This window comes from Phascolarctos cinereus, unplaced genomic scaffold, assembly GCF_003287225.1.
Source record: "Phascolarctos cinereus isolate Bilbo 61053 unplaced genomic scaffold, phaCin_HiC Scaffold_2;HRSCAF=192, whole genome shotgun sequence".
Lineage (NCBI taxonomy): Eukaryota > Metazoa > Chordata > Mammalia > Diprotodontia > Phascolarctidae > Phascolarctos > Phascolarctos cinereus.
Window position 1 is genome coordinate 351,784,767 of NW_027555625.1, and position 22,592 is coordinate 351,807,358.

A 22,592-nucleotide genomic window follows, 5' to 3' on the forward strand; every position below is an offset into this window, starting at 1 on the left:
GTTTTGCAGAGAGAGGAGTTGAGGTTAGATACAGGCATGACTGCTTTACACATAATAGGCAATAGACATAAAGACATAAATGATTGTTGAATTAATGAATAGAAACAGAGCTATCTTGAAAGACGTTAAGATACTGCAATAGACTCATGTGAAAGCTTTGGAGATGGACAGATCTCAGAATAAGCTTCCTTTACCCAGTATGCTTTGGCTAAAACCATTCATGTCATCTTGCCTTAAAAGTTTGTTTTCTCTTTTTACCAAAAACAAAAACAAAACCTGTTTTTATCCTTGTCAGATTGATAGTACCATCAAACCTGATGTTTCCCTGTCTCGTAGGAAATTTTGAGATTCAGAATGGAGAACTCTGATAACCAGTGAGAACATTGTCTCTCTAACGGGGTAACCCTTATCTTGGGGTAACTCGAGTTAGAAAACAAAGTCGTTTATCCGGAGATTGCCATATGACGTTATGTATATTCTAGATGTATTTCTCTCATTGTCATTGATATAGTTCTTTCCTTTCTGACTCAATTTATATTTTTAACTTCGCACTTTCATTGTCTACTCAATATGGCTAATGATGAAAAAGATAGTTAGGAATGAAATTTTAAATGTAATGAAATCATAGTGTCTATATATTTCATCACAAGTTTATAATTCAAGTAACTATCTCAGCAGTGTTTTATACTTTTTATTCTTTTAAATAGAGTTAAAGAAAGAGGATATTTATGCAGTAGAAATAGTTGGTGGTGCCACTAGAATCCCTGCAGTGAAAGAGAAGATCAGCAAATTCTTTGGTAAAGAGCTTAGTACAACATTAAATGCCGATGAAGCAGTCACACGAGGATGTGCGTTACAGGTGAGTTGATTTCATGAACTACCAACAGGTTTCAGATGATTTCGCCCAAGTCCATAGGTGGATTGTTTTGTGGGACCTAATATGTCAGTGGCTCATTCTGCCATCTAATTGATCACAGTTTGGTATCAGAATGTAAGTAATATTGACTTTTCTTCAGATTAAGATTTTGAAATGTTTTCATAACTTTTTAAAATGGAAAGTAACATCACTAGAATAAAAGGAATAAGACTTAACTGCACATGTTAAGAAATTTAAGATAAATTTGGCTACAAAAATAGCAAAATATATATACTTTAAAACTAAAGCTAGTTGATTACTAGAATTTTGACAGATTACATTGTGCTGATGGGCAGAAAAGAGGAAGGAACTAAAATTAGACATGGTTAGACTATATTCCTTTGTTACTAAAGTCTTCTTTTGTTGGCGTGGTGAGCTCTGGGTGGACCATGCCATACAGATAATTAATTTTTCAGAAGACAGGCTTACAAAACTTACCAGCAAATGCCGATTCCGACACAGTATAATAAGAATGTGAATCCAAATATGTGAATTCATTTTTAAGGAAGACCAATTTGTCACAAATCAGTAAATTATAGATATGTCAATGCTGGATTTATGGTATTATTTTAACTATCTGTACCTGTAAAAATGTAATAGGATGAATTTGTTGTTTTAGTGTGCGATATTGTCTCCTGCTTTCAAAGTACGAGAGTTTTCTACCACTGATGTTGTACCATATCCAATATCTCTTCGATGGAATTCCCCAGCAGAAGAAGGAATAAGGTAATAAAATCTTCCAACCATTTAATACTTGTGTCCAGGTTCCTTGTAGCATCTTTCACAATTATTGAATTGTCTGTAACAAGATTAAAATAAGGCAGGTTTATCATCAGAAAAGCTGTCAGATATTTTATGTACATTGTTTAGCACCATGCTAGGGGAGTTAAGGTATTAAAATATTAAGTGACAGCATATGCCTCTCCTAAATTTATGGTCAGTCTCTTTTTTTCTGTTTAACAGACTATGATAAAATGTTTTCTAGAAAAAAATTGGAATTGATAAAAAACCAAGAATAGATTAAAGGTAGAATGTACTTTAAAGTATTATCATTATTCTAAATGTTTGCTTTTCTTTTCCCTCTTTCTAGTGATTGTGAAGTCTTCCCGAAGAATCATGCAGCCCCTTTCTCTAAAGTTCTCACATTTTATAGAAAGGAACCATTTAATCTTGAGGCCTATTACAGTTCTCCTAAGGATTTACCTTACCCAGATCCTGCTATAGGTATTTTAAAGAAGTTAGGAATAAAATGGTGGATATTCTCAGAATTGTTCCTGTGTACTTGAATTGAGGGATCAGAAAAATTTGGAGATCAGGAAAAATTCTACTTCTCTGATCTTCAATTTACTCATCCATAAAATATGGGAGATTTAACCAGATGATTTCTCAGGTAGCCCTTCCAGCCCTATACTACCAATCTTCAGAACTGATTAAATCAGAAAATACTTATAATATGGACCCCTTGATGTGCATATAATTGATTAGAAAGAATGGAATGTAAGTAAACAATAAAAGAAATATTACAGTTCAGTTTATGTTAAATGCCAAAGGAATGATAAGGACTATCTGATTCGAGAGAATGAAAAGGTCATTGACCGGCTATTCTGGTTAGGAAAGGCTTTGATGAAGAATAATGGTTTGTATTGGTGGTGAGAGGTAAGAAAACACCTCATACTGGGAAGATAGCCCAAACACAGGTATAGAAATGTCAGTGCATGTTTGGGGGAGTATGTTTAGAAGAAAATGTTCTTATTTAGAAGTAGGAGATAATGTTGGGGGTAGTTTGTAGGGTGCCTGAGTGCTAGAAATTTGAATGTTAGCTGTAGTGAGTAACTGGAAATTATTAATGTAGGAGGTATGTGGATGACCATGGCAATGTGACTTCAAGTTGTGTGGTAAGACAATTTGGCAGTGGCATGACAGATGAATTTGAAGTGTTAAGAGACAGTAGAGCCAGTTTGATCATTATAGATGCTTTTCTAAGAATTAATTCAGGCACAGATTGGCAGGCCTATATTAGGATGACAAGAAGAGAGTGCTGTAGAGCAAGAATTAACAAAATTTATTATCTGAGTATAAAAGGAAAGAATTAAAGATGGCTGATAATAATTTTTAGAGTACCCCATTGAAAACAAATTGCAGGTGACATGGGATACTAATTGTATTAGGGTTTGGTTTTAATGTGAATCTCCATTAGTACCTTCTTATTTTCATTTTCTTCTTTTTGCTTGTTTTACTGTTAAAATTTCTCTTCTTAATTAAGTATTGTTCTCCTCTGTCCCTGACATGTTCAGCCCAATTTTTGGTTCAGAAAGTGACTCCGCAGAATGATGGATCCAGTTCAAAAGTGAAAGTAAAAGTTCGAGTCAACGTGCATGGTATTTTCAGTGTGTCTAGCGCATCCCTTGTGGAGGTACACAAGTCTGATGAATGTGAAGAGCCTATGGAAACAGATCAACATATGAAAGAGGAAGAGGTAATCTCAGGTCCTAAAAGCCTACATTTTTTAACCCAGTACAAAAGTAGTAATAAACTGGCTACGGATTGCAGTCCTTGTCTAGGGGAGGCTGGTTGGCACATTGGATAGAGCACCAGCCCTGGAGTCAGTAGGACCTGAGTTCAAATTTGGCCTTAGACACTTAATAGGTGTGTAACCCTGAGCAAGTCACTTAACTTTGATTGTCTCTTCCCCCTAACCCCCTCCCCCCCCGCAAAAAATCAAAACATAAATACAGTTGGTGTCTGTCACGGAGAAGATAAGTGATTTTTATGGGTAATTTGATTGTTATTCTGTCTCTTAGTTTGTTCTGGTGTTAGAGGGATTTAGAAGATTTTGAATGGGCCATTTCTGTTTATTTCACTTACTTTATAATAAAATCGGTTATGTGTTATAGAAACTATAATATGCAGATTTTGTAGGAATTGAGAGAGAGAGAGAGAGTTATTTTGGAGGGGGAGGTAGTCAGAGCTGTTTTAAGGCCTCAAACTTTCCTCAGATAAATCAAAAAGGGAGTCAAGTAGTTTGATTTGAGGAAGAGATTCTATTGACAGATTCTATAGGCATGTAAATCTCTCTGAAACAGCCCATTATGGACCCTCTAACTGTAGTTTAATCTGTAACTTGACTTAGTTTGTAATGTATCTGTTTCATTAGGTTTGTTTACTTAGGGGATATGTGAGAATATGATTCTAGTTAGCTAAATTCGTTCAACTTTTATATTGAAGGAAGCATGAAATTATGAATCTGTTTTAACTTTTATAGCCTAAACGAATGAGATTGCAATATAAGAAGCCTTGTTAGAATCCTAGGTTTTGTTCAGGGGCTGTTTTTCTATCCCTCCGAACCTCTCCTTAAGCATAATAAAACCTAGACTTTTACCTTTCTTATTTCAGCATTGTAGTAGAACTATTTTGGTGGTAGTTACCTACCATATGAATACAAGCAGGATTTCTTTCTCCCATAACACATCTGACCATGTTATTTTTTTTCTTTCTTTTTTTGGGGGCGTGGGTAGATAATGGAATTAAATGACTTGCCCAGGGTCACACAGTAAGTGTCAAGTTTCTGAGATCAGATTTGAATTCAGGTCCTCCTGACTCCAGGGCTGGAGCTCTATCTGCTGCACCACCTACCTGCCCCCCATGTCATTTTCATACTCAGTAAACTCCATGGCTTCCCTCTTGCAACTGGGTTTGTGTGTAACCTCATCTCTTTTGATGTTCCATGCCCTTCTCAACCTAACTCCAGCCTGCCTTTTCATCATGATTATGTGTTACCTTCTTGTTCCCCTAGTGCCCACCCTGACTTAGAGAGAGAGAGAGAGAGTGTGTGTGTATGTGTTTGTGCGCGTGCGCGCGCGCACGTGTTGGGCTTTTTGTTGTTGTTTTGTTTTGTTTTCATTTGAAATGTAGGGAGTTTCCTTCTTCTGTGGTACCTGGCATATAGTAGGTGCTTGATAGTGTTTATTGGTTGATTACGTGTGTATGTGTGTCAGCTTGTGTATCATTGTCGTTCTGCTCTGCTGTTATTTACTACTCCAGACCCAGCCTTCAAACAAAAAGGCCACACTGGAATAACCTAATAACGTTGCTTGAGAGTGAGGACTCTCTATACCTTGCATGTAGCAGATATGTCAATAAATGTTCGAATTGATACAATTTTATTGTAAAAGAAGGGGGAGGCAGCTGTTATTTCCTCATCTGTCCACTAATACTATTAGAAAGTGAAACCATTAATCTGAAAAGTGCTCAAATTGAGTTTGGACTTGGTTTAAAAAAAATAAAAATGTTTCTGATTGAAATTTGGAGAGCGTGTCTTTAAGTTGATATTAAAAGTAGTTAACTGATTCACACAAGTATGCCTCCTTCTGTGAGTTTTTAAAATACATTTTAATTGATAGTCTTTTTTTGTTACATCACCAAAAATTCCCACAATATTCTTCCCAGGAAGCCATCCCAGATAATAATTTTAATAATAAAACAAATGAAGAGGGGAATGAGCAACTTATGCATTGGAAAAAAGTCTGAAAATATGTGTAATGTGCCACATTTATGGACCTTTCACCTCTGCAAAGGGGTGGCATGGGGACGTCTCATATCTCTTACCTAGCCATGCTTGTTCTTTATAAATCTGCAGCATTTTTTTGATCGTTCTTTATGGTTCCGTTGTTGTAGTCCTTGCACATATTGTTTTCTTGGCTCTACTTAATTCTACCTTGCTTTCAACAATAGTTGCCCTACCAGCAATGCACTAGTGCAGTGATGTACTATCTTCCTGCAACCGTTCCGGCATCAACTATTTCCGTTTTTTGTCATCCGTGCCAATTTTCAGGGTGTGAGGTGAAACCTTGTTAGGAACCTTCCTTTGTACGGTTGTTAATTGTGTGTTAAAAGTGTGCAATTCTTTTGAGAACTGTTTGTTCATGTCCTTTGCACATCGAATAGACTGCTGTACCTGGATTCAGGAAGATGTCAGTTCAAATCCTGCCTGACATTTACTACCTCTGTGACCTTAGGCAAGTCACTTGGCCTCTGCTTCAGTTTCTTCATCTGTAAAATGGGGATAAGAATATCTTTTATTTCTCAGGGTTTTTGTAAGGATAAAATGAAATAATATTTTTCAAAGCACTTTACAAGCTTCAAGTTGTAAAAATGCTATTACTACATATGTTATTGGAGAACGGTAGAGTAGCTTTTCCATTTCGTATAATCAGTTATCTATTTTATCTTTTGTAATTGCCACTTTCCCTTGTTTGGTGAAGAATATATCACCTATATATGTGAAAGGTAGATAATATACTTTTCTTCTGATTTTTTATGGTGTGATCTTTAATATTAGACATGCCTCCATTTGTAATCTTTTGTGGAATATAGTATAAGGCAGTGATGTGCCTACAGCGTGAATATTGACCAAATTAATGTTTGTATTTTATTGTATTGTTTTATAAATATTTCTCAGTTACATTTTTATTTAAAGTATGTGTATTTCTGGCTTGGCTATAATATAAAATCTGATCTCATCTTTTCACAGAAGATGCAGGTAGACCAAGATGAACAGAAAACTGAGGAAAACCAACATCCAATTCAAGGGGAAAATAAGACAGAGTCTGAAGAAATGGAGGTATAGATTGCATTTGAATCTTTAAAATAATTAGTATTAGGAATTCTTTTGTGTTTTAGTGCTGAAAATTTTTTTTTTATAGATTTTGTAGTTTACATTAACTGTGGCTAGCATTTGCAGACTTATTCCGCCATCAGGAAATTTCAACATTACTAGGGTAGTAGTAACACAATCCACATGACTGGTTAGAATGCTCTTAAGTAATTAAAGTATTCCATGGATACTGTATACTGGTGCTTTAAACTGATTTTTCAATAAAAGCCTGAATTTTGGAGTTCATTTTGATATTTTGTTTTTTAAAATGTGCATGATTTTAGATTTTCATATAAATAAAGCTTCTGTTTAAACACTAGCATAACTGAGTTTAAATTTAATCCAAGTGGTACAGATATGTGTTTCTAAATTACTTAGATCCTATTTTGAGCTTGACTTTTACATTTAATTTTAATGGTATTTGTGAAAGTCTTTTGAAATGCTGTTTTGCTTCTTGTGTTATTTTGCATTATCTTAACTTTTAAAAATACTTTGGAAGGGGTGTTCAAAGTATTGACCTTTTCTTAAGAAAATGTTTGTTATCCAGTTTGATAAGTTAATGACCAATTTTGATTGGTGTATTTCTTTTTTTTATTATTATTATTTTATTTTGATTTATCAACAGTCACTTCCATAAGCTTTTGCGTTTTAAATTTTTCTCCCCCTCCTCCCCAAGATGGCATGCAATCTGATATAGGCTCTCCATATACATTCCTGTTAAACATATTTTCACATTAGCCATGTTGTAAGGAAGAATTAGAACCAGTAGGAGGAACCACAAGAAAGAAGAAACAAAACAAAACAGAAGAAAAAAAATATCAGATAGTGTGCTTCAGTCTCCATATTTCTTTCTTTGGATGTGGATAGCGTTTTCCATCATGAGACCTTTGGAGGTGTCTTAGATCCTTTCATTGCTGAGAAGGGCTAAGTCTGTCAAAGTTAGTCATTGTACAGTGTTGCTGTTACTGTGTACAAGGTTCTCCTGGTTCTGCTCGCTTCACTCAGCATCAGTCCATACAGGTCTTTTCAGGTTTTTCTGAAGTCTGCTCGTCATTTCTTATAGCACAGTAGTATTGACGGATGGATTTCTTTAGCTATACTAATCAGTTTTCATATCTAAATTGTATTAGTGAAAGAGCTTGAGAGATAATTTGGTCTTTGTATTTGTACAAATTACGGGTGATTTATCACATGATTTCTATGAGGAGAATGCATTCCAGCATCAAACTGACCTAGATCAAATTTTGCTTCAGAATTCAAATGAAAAGTTGAAAACAGCCTGTCCTTACATGTTTGGTTGTCATTGTTTTCTGTTTTGTAGACTTCTCAGCCTGGGTCCAAAGATAAAAAAATGGATCAACCACCTCAAGCCAAGAAGGCAAAAGTTAAAACCACCACTGTGGATCTTCCTATTGAAAATCAGTTGTTATGGCAGATAGGAAGAGAAATGTTGAACTTATACATTGAAAATGAGGTAATTTTTCATGTTTTCTCAACTGCAAACTAATGACTTAATACTTTGGAACATAGAGACATTTGAATTTAGTGAATGAAGTAGATTTTAACTGAGATATGGTAGCTAATATAGCTCAGCAAAATCTTTTGGATCATTACAAAATGTCTTGTTCCAAGGAATAATTTGTGGAATTCAGAGATGTATAGTTATCGTTTGAAATGTAGTGTTAGATGAGTGCTCATTTCTTCCCTTCCAGTTTAAATAGTGCATAACAGGTACTTTGGTCAGAGTGACATAGATTGTGGGCCAGAGAAAGCATTTATTCTGAATTTGTTGTATTAAATGTGCTATAAGCAGCATCCCGTGTAATGTGGTTTTTTTATGGAGTAGTATCAGCATAGGCCATCAATTAGTCCCTTCATTTTAAAATTTTCTTATTCAGTTACAATATTCTCTGCCTATGTTTCTAGTTCTCCATAACATTTGCTGTCCCTCCCACATATGCTGAAATAGTGCTGAAAGAGTATTTGCATAAAATCCTTGAAATTTTATTTTTAAAGAATTCAGTACTGAAATGAAAATGCATCCTTTCATCCTTAATAAAAAGTTGTTCTATTGTTTGGAAGGATTTGGTTGGGAGAGTTGTGAGAAGCTTTTGTATTATCCCCCTTCTGCTCTTATAAATTGTAGAATTCTAACATTCATAACATTCTCACATTCATAATTTAGCATTTTTAGCCAATATCTTACTAATTTTTCCTTTTCTCAGGGTAAGATGATCATGCAGGATAAGCTGGAGAAGGAAAGAAATGATGCCAAGAATGCAGTAGAAGAATATGTTTATGAAATGAGAGACAAACTAAATGGCCTGTATGAGAAATTTGTTAGTGAGGATGTAAGTACTGGTTGGGAAATTCAAAATTTGTGCCCTTTGAAGATCCATGTATGTTTTTACGGTAATAAAATTAGTTCAGAATGAAGTAATGAATAATTACTTGAATCTGTAGAGAGCAGTGATTGAAGTTGATCAATCTAGAATTTCATGGATTCAACATGCTTTTATTTAGTTAGGATACTAAGATCAAAGTGGAATGGATTCTAGGAATCCTCAAGGAATTTGCATTCAAATGTGGCATAGAAGTTGGAGTAAACACAACATGTATACAGATAAGTCAATACAAAATTACATAAGTAAATATAAAATAATTTGAGGCATGGAGAGGATACTAACAACTGTAGGCATCAGGAAGGAACTCCTGTAGACAATGGCAGTTGAGCTGAGCCTTGAATAGTCATCATTATCATCATAGCTAACGTTTATATAATGAGGACCACGTGCCAGACACTGTGCTAAGCACTTTTCAGGTATCTTATTTGAGTCTCTCGACCACCCTGGGAGGTAGGTTCTGTTATACCCATTTTACAGTTGAGGAAACGGAGGCAGGCAGCAGTCCCATGACTTGCCTCAAGTCACACAGCCAGGTTTGAACTCAGGTTTTCCCGATTCCAGATCAGCTATCCATTGTACCACCCGTTGTCTTTAATTTCCGTGAAGGAAGCTAAGAGATACACATAAGAACAGAGTTTATTCCAGGCTTGAGAGGGAATGGGAACAACACAGCCTTCGTGTGCAGAAGCAGGAAGATGGGAGCAAAGTACGTCATTTTGGCCTTTTTGGCTGGAACAGAGGACGTAGGAGGGGAAATGTTTGAAGTCCACCTATAAGGATAGGCTGGAGTCAGATTGCAAAGGTCACAGAAAGTACAACAGTGCAGTTTGTGGTTTTATCCTGGAGTTTCTTGAGCAAGGCTTTGATGTTGTTGGACCTGGGTTTGGATAGGCTGGGTACTGTGGAGGATAGATTGGGCAAAGGAGAGGTTAGTTAGTGGAAAGGCTTGTGGCTCTATGAGTAGAGAAAGGGGACAGCAAGACTTACTGAATCTTTCAGTGCTAGGAAGGAGAGTGGCTAGGAGGGGTGTGGAGTTATCAATGGAAAGAGGAAAGCTAGGAAAAGGGGTGGATTTGGAGAAAAAAATAATGAGTTGTACTTTGGGCATGCTGAGTTTAAGATGCTTCCAGGATATCTGTTTGGAATGTGGGACTACAGCACAGGAAAGAGTAGGGCTGAATACCTGGGTCTGAGAGTCATCTGCATTGAGGTAAGTGAACCCATGAGAGCTGATGAGACTATTGAGATAGAAAGGAAGGCTCTGGGTCCTTGGTAAGGACATTAGAGATGGATGATGACCCAGCAAAGGAGACTGAGGAGTGGCTAGAGAGAACCAAGACAGTATCACCAGAGTCCAGAGAAGAGAGTTATGGGAGGGAGGGGAGGGGTGTGATCAACAAGCATTTATTAAATAGTCAGTAGTGTCAAATGTTATGTTGAAGTAAGAAGAATGAGGACTTAAGAGGCCATTCTATTTGGCCCATTGGAGATGGCAGCTTTTTAGTGATCATATCAGAAGCCAGACCGCAGAGGGTTGGCAAGTGAGTGAGAGAGGAGAGGAAGTGGAGGCAGCCAGTGTGGACAGCTTTTTCTTTCTTTCTTTTTTTTTTTTTCTTTTTTTTTTTTTTTTGGTAGTGAAAGGGAGGAGAGAGCTAAGATGATTGTCTGAACATAATTTATTAGCTAATTGTTTTTCTTTCTAGGTTATATGTATTAAATTTTTTTTTCTTTACTTTTAGGATCGTAACAGTTTTACTTTGAAATTGGAAGATACTGAAAATTGGTTGTATGAGGATGGAGAAGACCAGCCCAAACATGTTTATATTGATAAATTAGCAGAATTGAAGGTAACTGCTGTTTGGCTAGTGCAGTAATGCTAAAATGTTGTTTTATTGTGACATAATGAAACTGCAATAAACTTGGAACTAAAATTTCTTGAAATCCTGTTATACCAAGTCAAAAAATTCAGCAGAAGTCAGTTCCATCTTGGACCTCATTCCCAGAGGGTTTGGGGACTTCCTAAAGTATCCACCTAACTATTACAAGATAGTTTTACTTACGAGGTATAGTGATAATGTAACTCATGATTTCTTGTCTGAATAAAGGTATAATAATAACAGCAATAATAATAGCTAGCATTTTTGTAGTGCTTTTGGTTTGCAAGGTGATTTACAAAATATTGTCACATTTTATGTACAACAACCCTGAGAGGCAGGACAGAAAGGATTTTACAGATGAGGAAACCGAGGCAGACAATTATGTGACTTGTCCAGGTTCACATGGCTAGGAAGTGTCTCAGGTGGGTTTGAACTTGGGTCTTGCTGACTTTAGGCCCAGTGTTCTATCCACTGTGCTGCCTTTGTAATGGAAGAGGAAATGCAATAATGTGGTGATTTCAAGTTATTACCATTGTGGCCTAGTCAGTCTCATTTGTAATAGTAAGTTACATGTTATGACATCAGGAAATTCAGTGTAACTAATACATGTTTGGTGTCAGCAAAGTGTAGTACTGAAAACTTTGCTCATGTAATTGAATAATAGAAAAAATTTCCTGACTTGAGGCTATTAATGTCATTGGGAGGTTTAGAAATTTAAAATTAAATTAGCATTTAATGCATTTAGAAGAATAAAATTTTAGCATAACTTGTAATAAGGAGAAAACAATGTCAAGTCAATAAGCACTTATTAGCATTTACTATGTTCTAGGTACTGTGCTTTACTGGGAAGGGGTGGCCTGACTGACTGCAGCTTAGTTTCCTGCCTTTCGCCATTCTGGCAGGCATAAGCATTGTGGCATTTGACTTGGGCATTCCTCAGCATGGGTGCTGTACTTGATAGAGACGGCCACAGAGAGGGGAAGCACGAGTGCTGAGGTGATGAAGGGGAGCAGCATAGAAGCTGATTCATATTGCTTAGACTGGGAATTGATTACCCCCATCTCATACATGGGAACTGAGTATACTTGTTCAAATATGTAATAATTTCTGCATTTCAGTGTTCTACATAACAGTAGGAAAAATAATATTCCAGTTACCCTGCAACCTCCCTAACAATGCATTGTGTTTCTTTTTCCCCAAGAATCTGGGTCAGCCTATTAAAAATCGGTTCCAGGAATCTGAAGAAAGACCAAAGGCATTTGAAGAACTGGGGAAACAAATCCAAATGTTTATGAAAATAATTGACTCTTTCAGAAACAAGGTATCTTTTTCCTTTTTCTTTTGCAGGGGTAGTTTTGAGGAGTTTTTAGTTTTCTTTCTTATTCCCTCAAAGAGTAGTATTCCTATCACCAAAAAAAAAATGTCATCCAGGTTGCTGGTATCAGTATTCCTTTTTGAGATTTCTTAAAATACTCCAAAGGAAGCATCACTACATAATAGTATTCTCTGCTCTTTGCCCATTTTTACATAGAAGGAGACACAGACAGGTTGACTTGATCTGAGTTACACGGCTAGTATATGTCAAGAACCTGGACTCCAGCCGAAGTGCAGTCTCGTTGCTCTTTTGACTTACTGCCCTACGTATACTCTAATTACTGAATCTTTTAGTGTTCACTCCACCTCCGCTTGTAGACAGTAAAGCATACTCTAATAATAATAACTAGACATTTCTAACAACTACTATATGCCAGGCACTGTGCTAAGCACTTTGTAGATCTCATTTGAGCCTTGCAACATCCCTGCAAGGTAGGTTTCTTTTATTATCCCCATTTTATAGTTAAAGAAACTGTACCTTGCCCAGGATCACACAGCTAGCAAGTATCTGAGGCTTGATTTGAATTCAGACCTTCCTGATTCTGGGTCCAGCCTAAACTCTATCCACTGCCCCACCTACTTGCCTCTACAAATTGAATGTGTAGACCCTTAATTTCTAATTTTTATTTCTAATATTCATTAATTTGATATTTATTTAATAGCTTAGTGATATTTATTACTTTCTGGTGCTTATACAATAAAACTGGCACCTTGGATTTTACTGAGGGAATGGCTTTTATAGGAATAAAAGTAGATTTTTAACACATTTGGTTTTGCTCTTCAACTCCGTGTGTTACCACCTTTTCAAAAAATATGCGAAGTGGTTTGAATCTTAATGAAGTCTTTTCAGTTAATATTCTTCAGATGCTCTTGGGGTTTAAAACCTCTGTCCTAATAAAACAGCATCAGGGAATTATTTCTCCTTTAAAGACATTTGAAAGCACTTTGTCTCATTGTGTATTTTAATCAAGATGTTTAATTTTCTGAGTGTATAATCTGACCTCTGTTTTGATGGAAGATGAAATTTTGTCTGTATTTTGGTAGGGGAAAACCTCTTAAGGCAGCTGGCCTGACTTATTGATTAGTTTTTCATCCTGTCATAGGAAGAACAGTATGACCATTTGGATGCAGCAGATGTGCTGAAAGTTGAAAAGAGCAGTAATGAAGCAATGGAATGGATGAACAGCAAGCTAAATCTTCAAAACAAGCAGAGCCTTACTGTGGATCCAATCGTGAAGACGAAGGATATTGAGGCAAAAATTAAAGTAATTTCCTGTCTTACATGTTTATGACCGTATTCTCGTTTAGTTAGCTTGATTATGTTACTTGACGTAGTTCTTGTGTCTAATTTAGAGAGCAACTTGTGAGTATCTTGATATGTAGAACTTGAGATAAAATGTGACCAGTTGCCACTTCTTGAGATTGTTGATCTAGAGCACAGTGAGCCAGTAGAGGTCATTTAGTCTTGACAGATGAGTAAAATGAGGCCCAGGAAAATTAAGTAACTTGCCTAGGCTCTCACAGGTAGTTAAAAATCAGAAGTGGGACTAAAATGAAATAAATTATTTCTTAGCCATTTGCCAAAAAAAAAAATCCCAATTATTTTGTCTTTGTTTTAGGAGCTTACAAGCATTTGTAACCCTATAGTTACGAAACCTAGACCTAAAGTGGAGCTTCCAAAAGATGATGAACATGTGGAACAGAATGGACCAGTAGAAGGACAAGATGATAGCCACGGAGGGGCTCAGTCCACTGAGCAGAATGTAGATCCAAGCGCCTCCCCTGATTCTGAGAAGAAACTTCCTGAAATGGACATTGATTAATTCCAGCATTTGTTTATATTAAAGCCCACTTATCATAAAGCTTTAAGTTGTCAACTTTGTTCTAAAATAGCAAAGAAACAGATTAATATTGCAGTTTATTTAGAGTTTTCTAGTTTTTTTCTCTTGAAGGGAAAATCCATGGATTGAATATGAAAACTGCGAAATTTGTCAGTACACCATCCGTGTGTTATCTGTTTTCCTCATAGTTCTTATGTTATACCTCTTTACTTTGAACTTCCTGAAGCAGCAGCTCCTTTTTTTTTTTATGGTTGATCAGATTGGAGAAGTTTATTATGGAGATCTAGGCCAGAGAACTGTAATTGGCTGGGGATCAAGCTTGTTAGGATGCTCTGGCCATGGGCCTGCAAGTGTGTAACTGTATTTTAAACATTGTTGGGGGTGGGAAGGAGGGAAACTAGAAAGGCATGACTTTCTGAGGTTTTTCTGTAGTGCAGAAAGTGATGGTGCCCTAATTCTTTCTTTGCTTGTATAATAAGACACTCCTTAAATGAAGAGATTCCCTCATAGCAAGTGCCATAATATGTTAATCTATTTGGAATACAAATTAAGTGAGTGGGGAAATATTTTAATCAGGGTTTTAGACCTGAAAGATGCTTCTCAAGCTGTGTTGTATATCCCAGTCACCAAAGTTTAAGCAGATCTTTGATGGATGTATGATATCATGGGTAAGATGTTTTCCTGAATTTAGTAGATATGAAGTAGGGTGTATATCAAGGTAAACACACCCAAGAAATGTACATTTTGATCTCTGTTCAGATTGAGTTGTACTCTTAGATGGTTACTCCAAAGGGAATGTTTTGTCTGTCTTGGGAGATGCTGGAGGGTTAGTTAGCCTGGAGGGGTTGAGGGAATGATTTCCTAGTAAGAGTTGCAGATTTCTTAAGCTCAGACACACACTGGCTATTACTGTAGAATATCTATGATGAACCTGCAAATACTCATTTGTGTGTTTTGAATCAAATAGATGCAAAACTATACAAAAAGTTAATAAGAAATAAATACACTGGATTATACTGCATGAGTTTTAAATTGGTTTAGAATAGATATATATTCTTGGTGTTGGACTTCAGAATTTTGCACTAAAGCAGTGATTTCCAACTTTTATGTTATGTAGCGCTCATAAAAAAATTTCATGGACCTCATCTGCCCCTTTCCCACACGCCATCCCAACTTATATCATGGGTTGAAAAAAATAGCTTAAAACTACTATGAATTCAGTGACGTAGTTGAATTCGAATTTTATTCACAACAGCATCTGGATGTATTTACAAATTAGTAATACATGTATATGTAAGATTTTCAGGCTACAGACAACATTGTTAATACTTAGGCTGTTTATGAGATGGACACCTTGCAGTAACTTTGAGGGATCCTTGGCCCACGAGTTGAGGAGTTTTGCTAAAGCGATAATCTTTGTTGTTACCCTTTTATGTACCCAGTGAGAGAAAGTAGTGGTTGTGTTTAGCATTTGGGAAACCACAGGAAATGTCATCAACAGCTTTTTTGTGTGTGATGAAACTAATAATCCCTCTTAGTGACTCTTGTAAGTAATGTCACATAATAGAATTTGGAAGTTTATAAGGCAAACCGTAATTCACACACATTGGAAATAATTTGTGTGTGGGTGGTATACTGCTTACTATACCATGCCACAGCATAATGGGAAAGGAGCAGGATATAGCATTGTCATTAGAAGGGAACCTTGAAGGTCGTCTAGTCCAACTTCCTCTTTATAAGAATGAGGAAATGGCCTCAAAGCTTTGGTCACGCAGGTAGAAAGTGATAGAATGTGTTTTAGAACCCAGGCCTTCTGTCTAACAATCCTAACCCCTTTATCCTGCATCATATGGGCCTCAAATATCTGGATTACTCCTGTTCATGTTCTGAGGAGATAGAACGTGTGTAGTGTGGACAGTTCCGTTTCTTTTTCAACTTAAACTTAGTTCATAGGATCATTGATCTAAAGCATGAAGGGGCTTTATTAGCTAATCTAACAATTGGGAGGAGGTGAATGATTCTGCTCAGTTCATTTAGAATGTCGAATTTTGTAAGATGAATCCAGAACAGGTTAGTGGGAATTTTTTTTAGATGGTCAGGAACTGGGCATGTATAAGAGCTTGTGCAAAGGGGGGGAAGGGAAATAAGTGTTTAAGAGCCTACTGTGTGCAAGGTACTGTGCTAAGCATTTTACAGATACCTCATTTGATCCTCACAATAGTCCTGTGAGGCAGGTGCTATTCTCCTTTTACAGTTGAGGAAACAGGTGATCAAGTTAAGTGGCTTGTCCAGGGTCACCCAACTAACTAGTAAGTGTCTGGGGCTGGATTTGAACTCGGATTTTCTTGACTCTAAGCCCAGTAGTCTATCCACTGTGCCACCTAAACTGCCTCAGAGGAGAGGTAATCTGATTTGGCTACAGGTATGAAAGACAAATGCTTAGTGATGGGGGATTTTCTGAGCCAGCAACTTGAAGGGTGGGTATAGCCCAGAAAGGAAACACAAGGTCACTACTTCAGAGATGTGTCTTGAAAAGTATGAGAAAATAAGATGGAGGGAAATACATACTTAACAATTATAATTGAATGGGATGAACTTGCCCATATTAAATGGAAGAAAGCCATATGAATTAGAAAGCAGAATCTAATAATTTGTTCATTAAAAAAAACACATAGAATTAAAATTTGGGTCTTGATCAAAATGTGTTTTGCTCCAGTTAAAATTTTTTTTTAAATGCAAGGATGGCAATGTGATCTAAGACAAAATCAAAGGTAAGATCAGATCTGCATAAAACAGATAAATAGTAAATGACCTTGTATTGAAAGGTACTGTGGACAATAAATCCTTGAATGGCAAGGCATCTAAATTCTTGAAGGGAAAGTTTCTAGGAAAAATTGTTATTCAAACTCTAACAGTGAGGGACTTAAGTATACCCCTTTCAGGCCAAGATAAAGTATTAGTTAATTTACAGAAATTTTCACCCTATTGTATGCCAGTAAGACTGACAACCAAAGTGAAAAGGACTAATATTTACAAAAATGTAAAAATGCTCAAATGAACAGAAAATAAAGAACCCTTCTAAAATGGAATAAGCCATAGATGAGGTCCCAAATGAAACCAAACAAATTCCTGACCCTAGGTAGGTTTACTAGCAAATGATATCAAACATTCAAAGAATAATTACATCAGCTGTTAGGATTAATAGGAAAATCAAGGGTACTACCAAATTTTTTCTATGATAAAAGGTAGTTTTGATTCCTAAACCAGGGAGACATAAGCAAAGAAAGCCGTAGGCCAAAATCCCTAATTGTAATTGATGTAATAATTTTTAAATAAAATGTTAATAAAAGGAGATTATAACATAAAGTTATATGATCAGGTTGAATTTATGCCTAGAATGCAGGGTTGGCTCATTATTAGGAAAAATGTCAACATAAGCCAATAAAGCCATGATTATATCCATAGATGCTAAAAAGGCTTCTGATAAAATCACTTAATGTTAAAAACTAGAAATAATAGAAACAAATGGACCTTTCCTTAATATAGTAAACAGTATTTCTCTAAATCCAAGATCAAACATGTTAGAAAAGAGAAAAAGTTAAAGGGTAGTGAGATCAAGGGTAAAGCAAGAATGTCCATGATCACTGCTAACCATTTTACACTGCGAAAATGTAAGCATAGCCATAAGACAAGAAAAGAGCAAAAAAAGTGATAATATTTTGGAGATTATTTGAGGGTTTGTTTAGCAAACTCTAGAAAGTCAACTAAAAATGATTAATCAGCAAAATTGCAAGATAGAAAATAAACCCTCATAAATAAGTTCTATATTTTACCAACAGAACCTAGCAGGAAGAGAGAAATTTCATTGAGAACTTAATGGTATGCAAAGTACATGGAAATCTATGTGCTAAGAGACACAGGAAGTACACAAATAAAACTATAAAAATGCTTTACACAAAGCATCTACATGCAGAAATACTGATTACTCGTGTAGGCTGAGCCAATATAGGAAAAATGACATTACTACCTAAATGTCAAACTGCCAAATAATTGCCATATAGAACTAGAAAAAAATGAGAGCCACCTATAGGACCAAGAGCTCAAGAATCTTAAGGGAAATAATTGAGGGTGTGGGGGGGAAGTGGGAAGGAAGTCTAGAAGTACCAGATCTTAAACTGCTTACAAAGCATTTTTAGAAAAATGGTTAAAGGGGAAAAACAAGTCAACCAGTGGAACAGATTAGGTAGACAATATAAAAAAGGAAATGAGACAATAGCATATTTGATAAACCCAGAGATCCCAGTTTTTAGGATGAAAACTGACTTTGATTTAAAAAATGGGGGAAACTGGAAAGGAGTTTAGCAGAAACATCTTGCACTCTGTCCCAAGATAAGCTCCAAATGGGTACATGACTTAGTGATATCAGAAAACAAAGGGACAAAGAATAAATTACTTTTCAGAAAACAAAAAGGGGAAGAGTTCAAGACCAAATGATAGATGAAAGAGAAAATGGACAGTTTTGATTACATAGAATTTTAAAATTTTTGCACAAATGAAAGCAGGGTAGCTAAGATTCAAAGAGAAGCAGGTAACAGAAAAGTCTCTGATAAATATTTCATTTCAGATTTGCAGAGAACTGATTCAAATTTATAAGAACAAAAGTCTTCTCCCCAAATGATAAATGGTCAAAGGATAGAAACAGGCTGCTTTCAGAGAAAGAAATCTGAGCTGTCAATAGATGGGAGGAGAGAGAAAGAGTTCCAAATCACTAATAATTAGAGAAATGTAAGTTAAAGCAGCTCTGAGGTTCCACCTTATGTGTATCAAATTAGCAAAGGTGACAATAAAAGGAAATGAATATTGTTGGGCAATTGGGGTACATTAATGCATTATTCGTAGAGTTATAAATTACTCCTGCTGTTCTGGAAGACAGTTTGGAACTGTGCCCCAAAAGTTAATAAACTGTGTGCACTTGTATCCAGTGATAGCACTACTAGATTTATATCCCAAAAAGACTAAAGAAAAGGACCTATATATCTAAAAATAATTTCAGCAGCTGTTTTTGAGGGTGGCAAAGAACAGTTAGAAACTAAGGAGGTGTGAGTAATGACTGATCAAATGATGATATGAATATAATTGGGATACTATTCTGCAAGAAGTGATGAAAGTGATAGTTTCAGAGAAACCTATGAAAACTTGTATGAACTGATGCAGAGTGAGGGGAACAACTAAGAACAATTTATACAATAACAATATTGGGAGAAGGCAAACAAATTTAGTAGTACAAATAGATTTAGTAGCTGAGTAACACAATGACCAATCATGATTTCAGAGGACCCGCAATAAAACATGCTACCCATCTCCTCGCCTAGAGAGGATGGACTCAGTGCAGATTGAGATACACGTTTATTGGACATGGCCAAAGCAAGAATTTGTCTTGTTTGACTTGGCATATTTATTACAGGAGTTTTTTCTTTTCTGGTGTTGGAATGGGGAACTAACATGTTGAATTAGTTAAATAAATGTTAATGTGTTAAATTTGCTAAATACTTGAAAAAAGCTGTATATAACAGATTTATTATTTCATATATGATCTTCTGTTCCTTATATATGGAAATGTTTGTGTTTGGGGAGGGAAGGGATACAGGAGGAAAATTATGCAATGTAATAACAGAAGATACCAATAAGAGTTTATTTTGAAAAATAAACAAGGGACATCTGTCCAGTCCCTGAGGTTAAAGGCAATTCTTCACCAGTGACTTTATTCAATGGACATACTTCATCATGATCCCAGGAATTCCTTTGGATAGTTGAAAGGTTTGGGTGGTTGAGGGAGGGAGGGTGGCAGCACTTTCACCAAAGCTTATAGATTTGCCTTCATAAGAGCTATCACCTCTCAATTGGACCCAGGAAAATGATGTCCAAAAGCCATTTAAATTATGGAAATCATGGTAGGAATACAGCTGTATCAGGAATAGCCCAGGTCAGGTCTAATATGCCTTCAGCTCATGTCTCTATCCCTGACAACTGGCATTGGTGGGATAGGTATGAGAAAACATGCTTAGATGCCTCCTAATGTTTATTCTTAAAACTGAGAAGACTTGGGTGTGATGACTGAGGATTTTCTCTATGGCCCTGCCCAGCACAGAAGGCTGAATGCTCAGACTATGCACCTGCAGGCCTGCTCTGACCACCATTCCAACTTAATATCCCACCCTGCCCACCTCCAAAGAGTCCCACTGCTGTTCATGTCCCCCTGCTCCACAGATCCCTGGTTGGGAGCAGACAGCTGTGAAACAAAGAACTAAAGCCATAGAGACAGTGATAAAATAATGACCTGTCCCTTTGAATGGAGCTGCTCCTACCCACTGCTGCTCCCAGCTACAGCTTTTCTGACACAGAGCCATCAGCTGCCTAAAAGTAAACCAACCTAAGAAAGATAGTCAATGGCATACCTGTTTTAAAAATATAGAGAAGGGGGGCAGGTAGGTGGCACAGTGGATAAAGTGCCTGAAGTCAGGAGGACCTGAGTTGAAATCCAGCCTCAGACCAAACACTTGACACTAGCTGTGTGACCCTGGGCAAGTCACTTAACCCCAATTGCCCCCCAAAAAAAAATACAGAGAAGGAGCAGAAGAGAACTCATAAAGAAGCATAAGCAAGCAGGATAGCTTTGAAAGCTGCAAGTTGAAATTATTATGTATATAAAGAATGTATTGTGCTGCCCATGTAGGTTATGGGTGTCTGCATGAGTCTGTAAAATGTGGTATTCAGGGAGGCATGAACAAATATCTCTACTCCTGCCTCCCCCGACCCTTTTCCAAGGGAAATTTTGATTCCTGCCAGGAGGGGAAATAGGAGGTTGGGGCCAAAGGCTAATCACTCTACCCTTCTCAGAGAGAGGGGCTAGCCACATAGGATGATATTTATCTATTCCCTTAAATATTGTTAGTCGGGGGAAAAGAATTTTTAGTTTCAAGCTATCCTTTCATGGGGAAGGAGTCTCCCAAGCTATATAGTCAAGGCTTGACTCCCTTCCTACCAAGTGCCAATTCCACAGTAACACATGTGCGGAGTAAAGGCAGTGACTTGCTTGAACTCTCCCCCAAACCCCTCCAAATACCTTTAAAAATGGCTCTAAACAAATTCTAAAGCAGCAGAACCCACAAAAAGACAGAGTGAAACAAATTTACAGCCCAAGATAACCTGGATAGTTGATCAGAATGGTTTTGGCGCCGGGCTGGGAGAGGAACTCAGTTGGGCGTGGGCGTGCAGGCTGCCGAGAACCTGGAGCAGGCCTCAGAGTACTGAATCACAGGCAGCTGTGGCGGTTTCCAGACTTCTCAACCTATGAATGCTAAAGACAACTTAGGTCAGTAGGAAAAATCTGTGTCTTTGGTGAGAGAGAAGCTTAGGGTCCCAGCCCAATTCCCTGAGTGTGGCCCCGCAGCAGCAGCTGCTTCCTGAGCTTCTGGCCTACAGACTGAGGGGGAATTGAGTGGCTGATCAGAGGGGGATTGCAGGGATCTCTCTGCTGGTGCAGGATTCTCTTGCTTTGCCTGTGCTTGGATCTGGGTCACATTCTGGGTGGCAGTCCTGGGGCAAGAAGGAATGCTGGCATGGTGGAGCTGGTAGTGGCTGTACAGAGAAAATCCTCCTCAAAGTTCCAAGACAGAAAAGAGTGCTTGTGGTCACTCATAGACCAGAGCAGAGGCCAGGAAAGGAATAAACACCTCGCCCTTGATCATAGCACCTTGGAAGAACTGAAAATTTTCAGGTCCCTAGAAGTATCTCTGAAAACAGCTGCACAAAACCCCTGAAGCTTGGGACAGTACATTCTCCACACTGGAAGCATACTCCTTCCTTAACAAAGAGTTTATAACCCAAGTAATTGGCCGGGATCATGAGCAAGCAGAGCAAAAAGAATCAGACCATAGAATCTTACTGTGGTAACAAAGAAGATCAAAACATACAGCCAGAAGAAGAGAACACAGTCAAACCTCCTACATCCAAAGCCTCCAAGAAAAATATGAATTTGGTCCCAGGCCGTGGAAGAGCACAATAACACATGTAGTAAATAGCAAATAAACTCATTTATCCAAGTCAATAGAAAACAAGAATCATAAAGAATACATATAAGAATGTATCAGACAATACAGAATGAGAGTAAGATAACTCATCTAAGAGTCTAAGTCAACTAAGAAAATTCCCTAAAGTCCATAGTGTAGTAAGCTGGGGATAGGGATATGATTGAGATTCCAGCTCCTCTACATGTTAGCTTCTTCCCAGGGTCTTTTTCTCCCTTAAGGGACATAGAGACTAGAAACATGCGTCTTCTCTCTTCAAGCTGAAATCCAGAAGACCACATCTTTCATCATCAAATTCTCATCAACTTTGTCCCTCATGCAGGAGCATTGAATAATCAATCTCTACCAGTGAGGACAGTCCCATGAAAATAAGCTTTGAGCCATTGGTTACACATACTTAAAAAGAAAAGCAAGCTATAGACAATATAGATCTTAAGTT

The 22,592-nt window shown here is 37.1% G+C and overlaps 1 protein-coding gene across 1 annotated transcript in view; it reads left to right on the top strand.

Annotated features, from left to right (window-relative positions):
- Positions 1–19,811, top strand: part of HSPA4 (heat shock protein family A (Hsp70) member 4) — a 52,674-nt gene extending 32,863 nt beyond the window's left edge. The window contains exons 9-19 of the mRNA XM_020991118.2: positions 708–859; positions 1,536–1,642; positions 2,007–2,140; positions 3,211–3,392; positions 6,447–6,536; positions 7,891–8,043; positions 8,795–8,920; positions 10,714–10,821; positions 12,053–12,172; positions 13,329–13,490; positions 13,845–19,811. Coding sequence (XP_020846777.1) covers positions 708–859; positions 1,536–1,642; positions 2,007–2,140; positions 3,211–3,392; positions 6,447–6,536; positions 7,891–8,043; positions 8,795–8,920; positions 10,714–10,821; positions 12,053–12,172; positions 13,329–13,490; positions 13,845–14,048 — 1,538 coding nt within the window. The 3' untranslated portion in view covers positions 14,049–19,811. The remainder of the gene's footprint in view (positions 1–707; positions 860–1,535; positions 1,643–2,006; positions 2,141–3,210; positions 3,393–6,446; positions 6,537–7,890; positions 8,044–8,794; positions 8,921–10,713; positions 10,822–12,052; positions 12,173–13,328; positions 13,491–13,844) is intronic.
- The last annotated feature ends 2,781 nt before the right edge of the window (positions 19,812–22,592 follow it).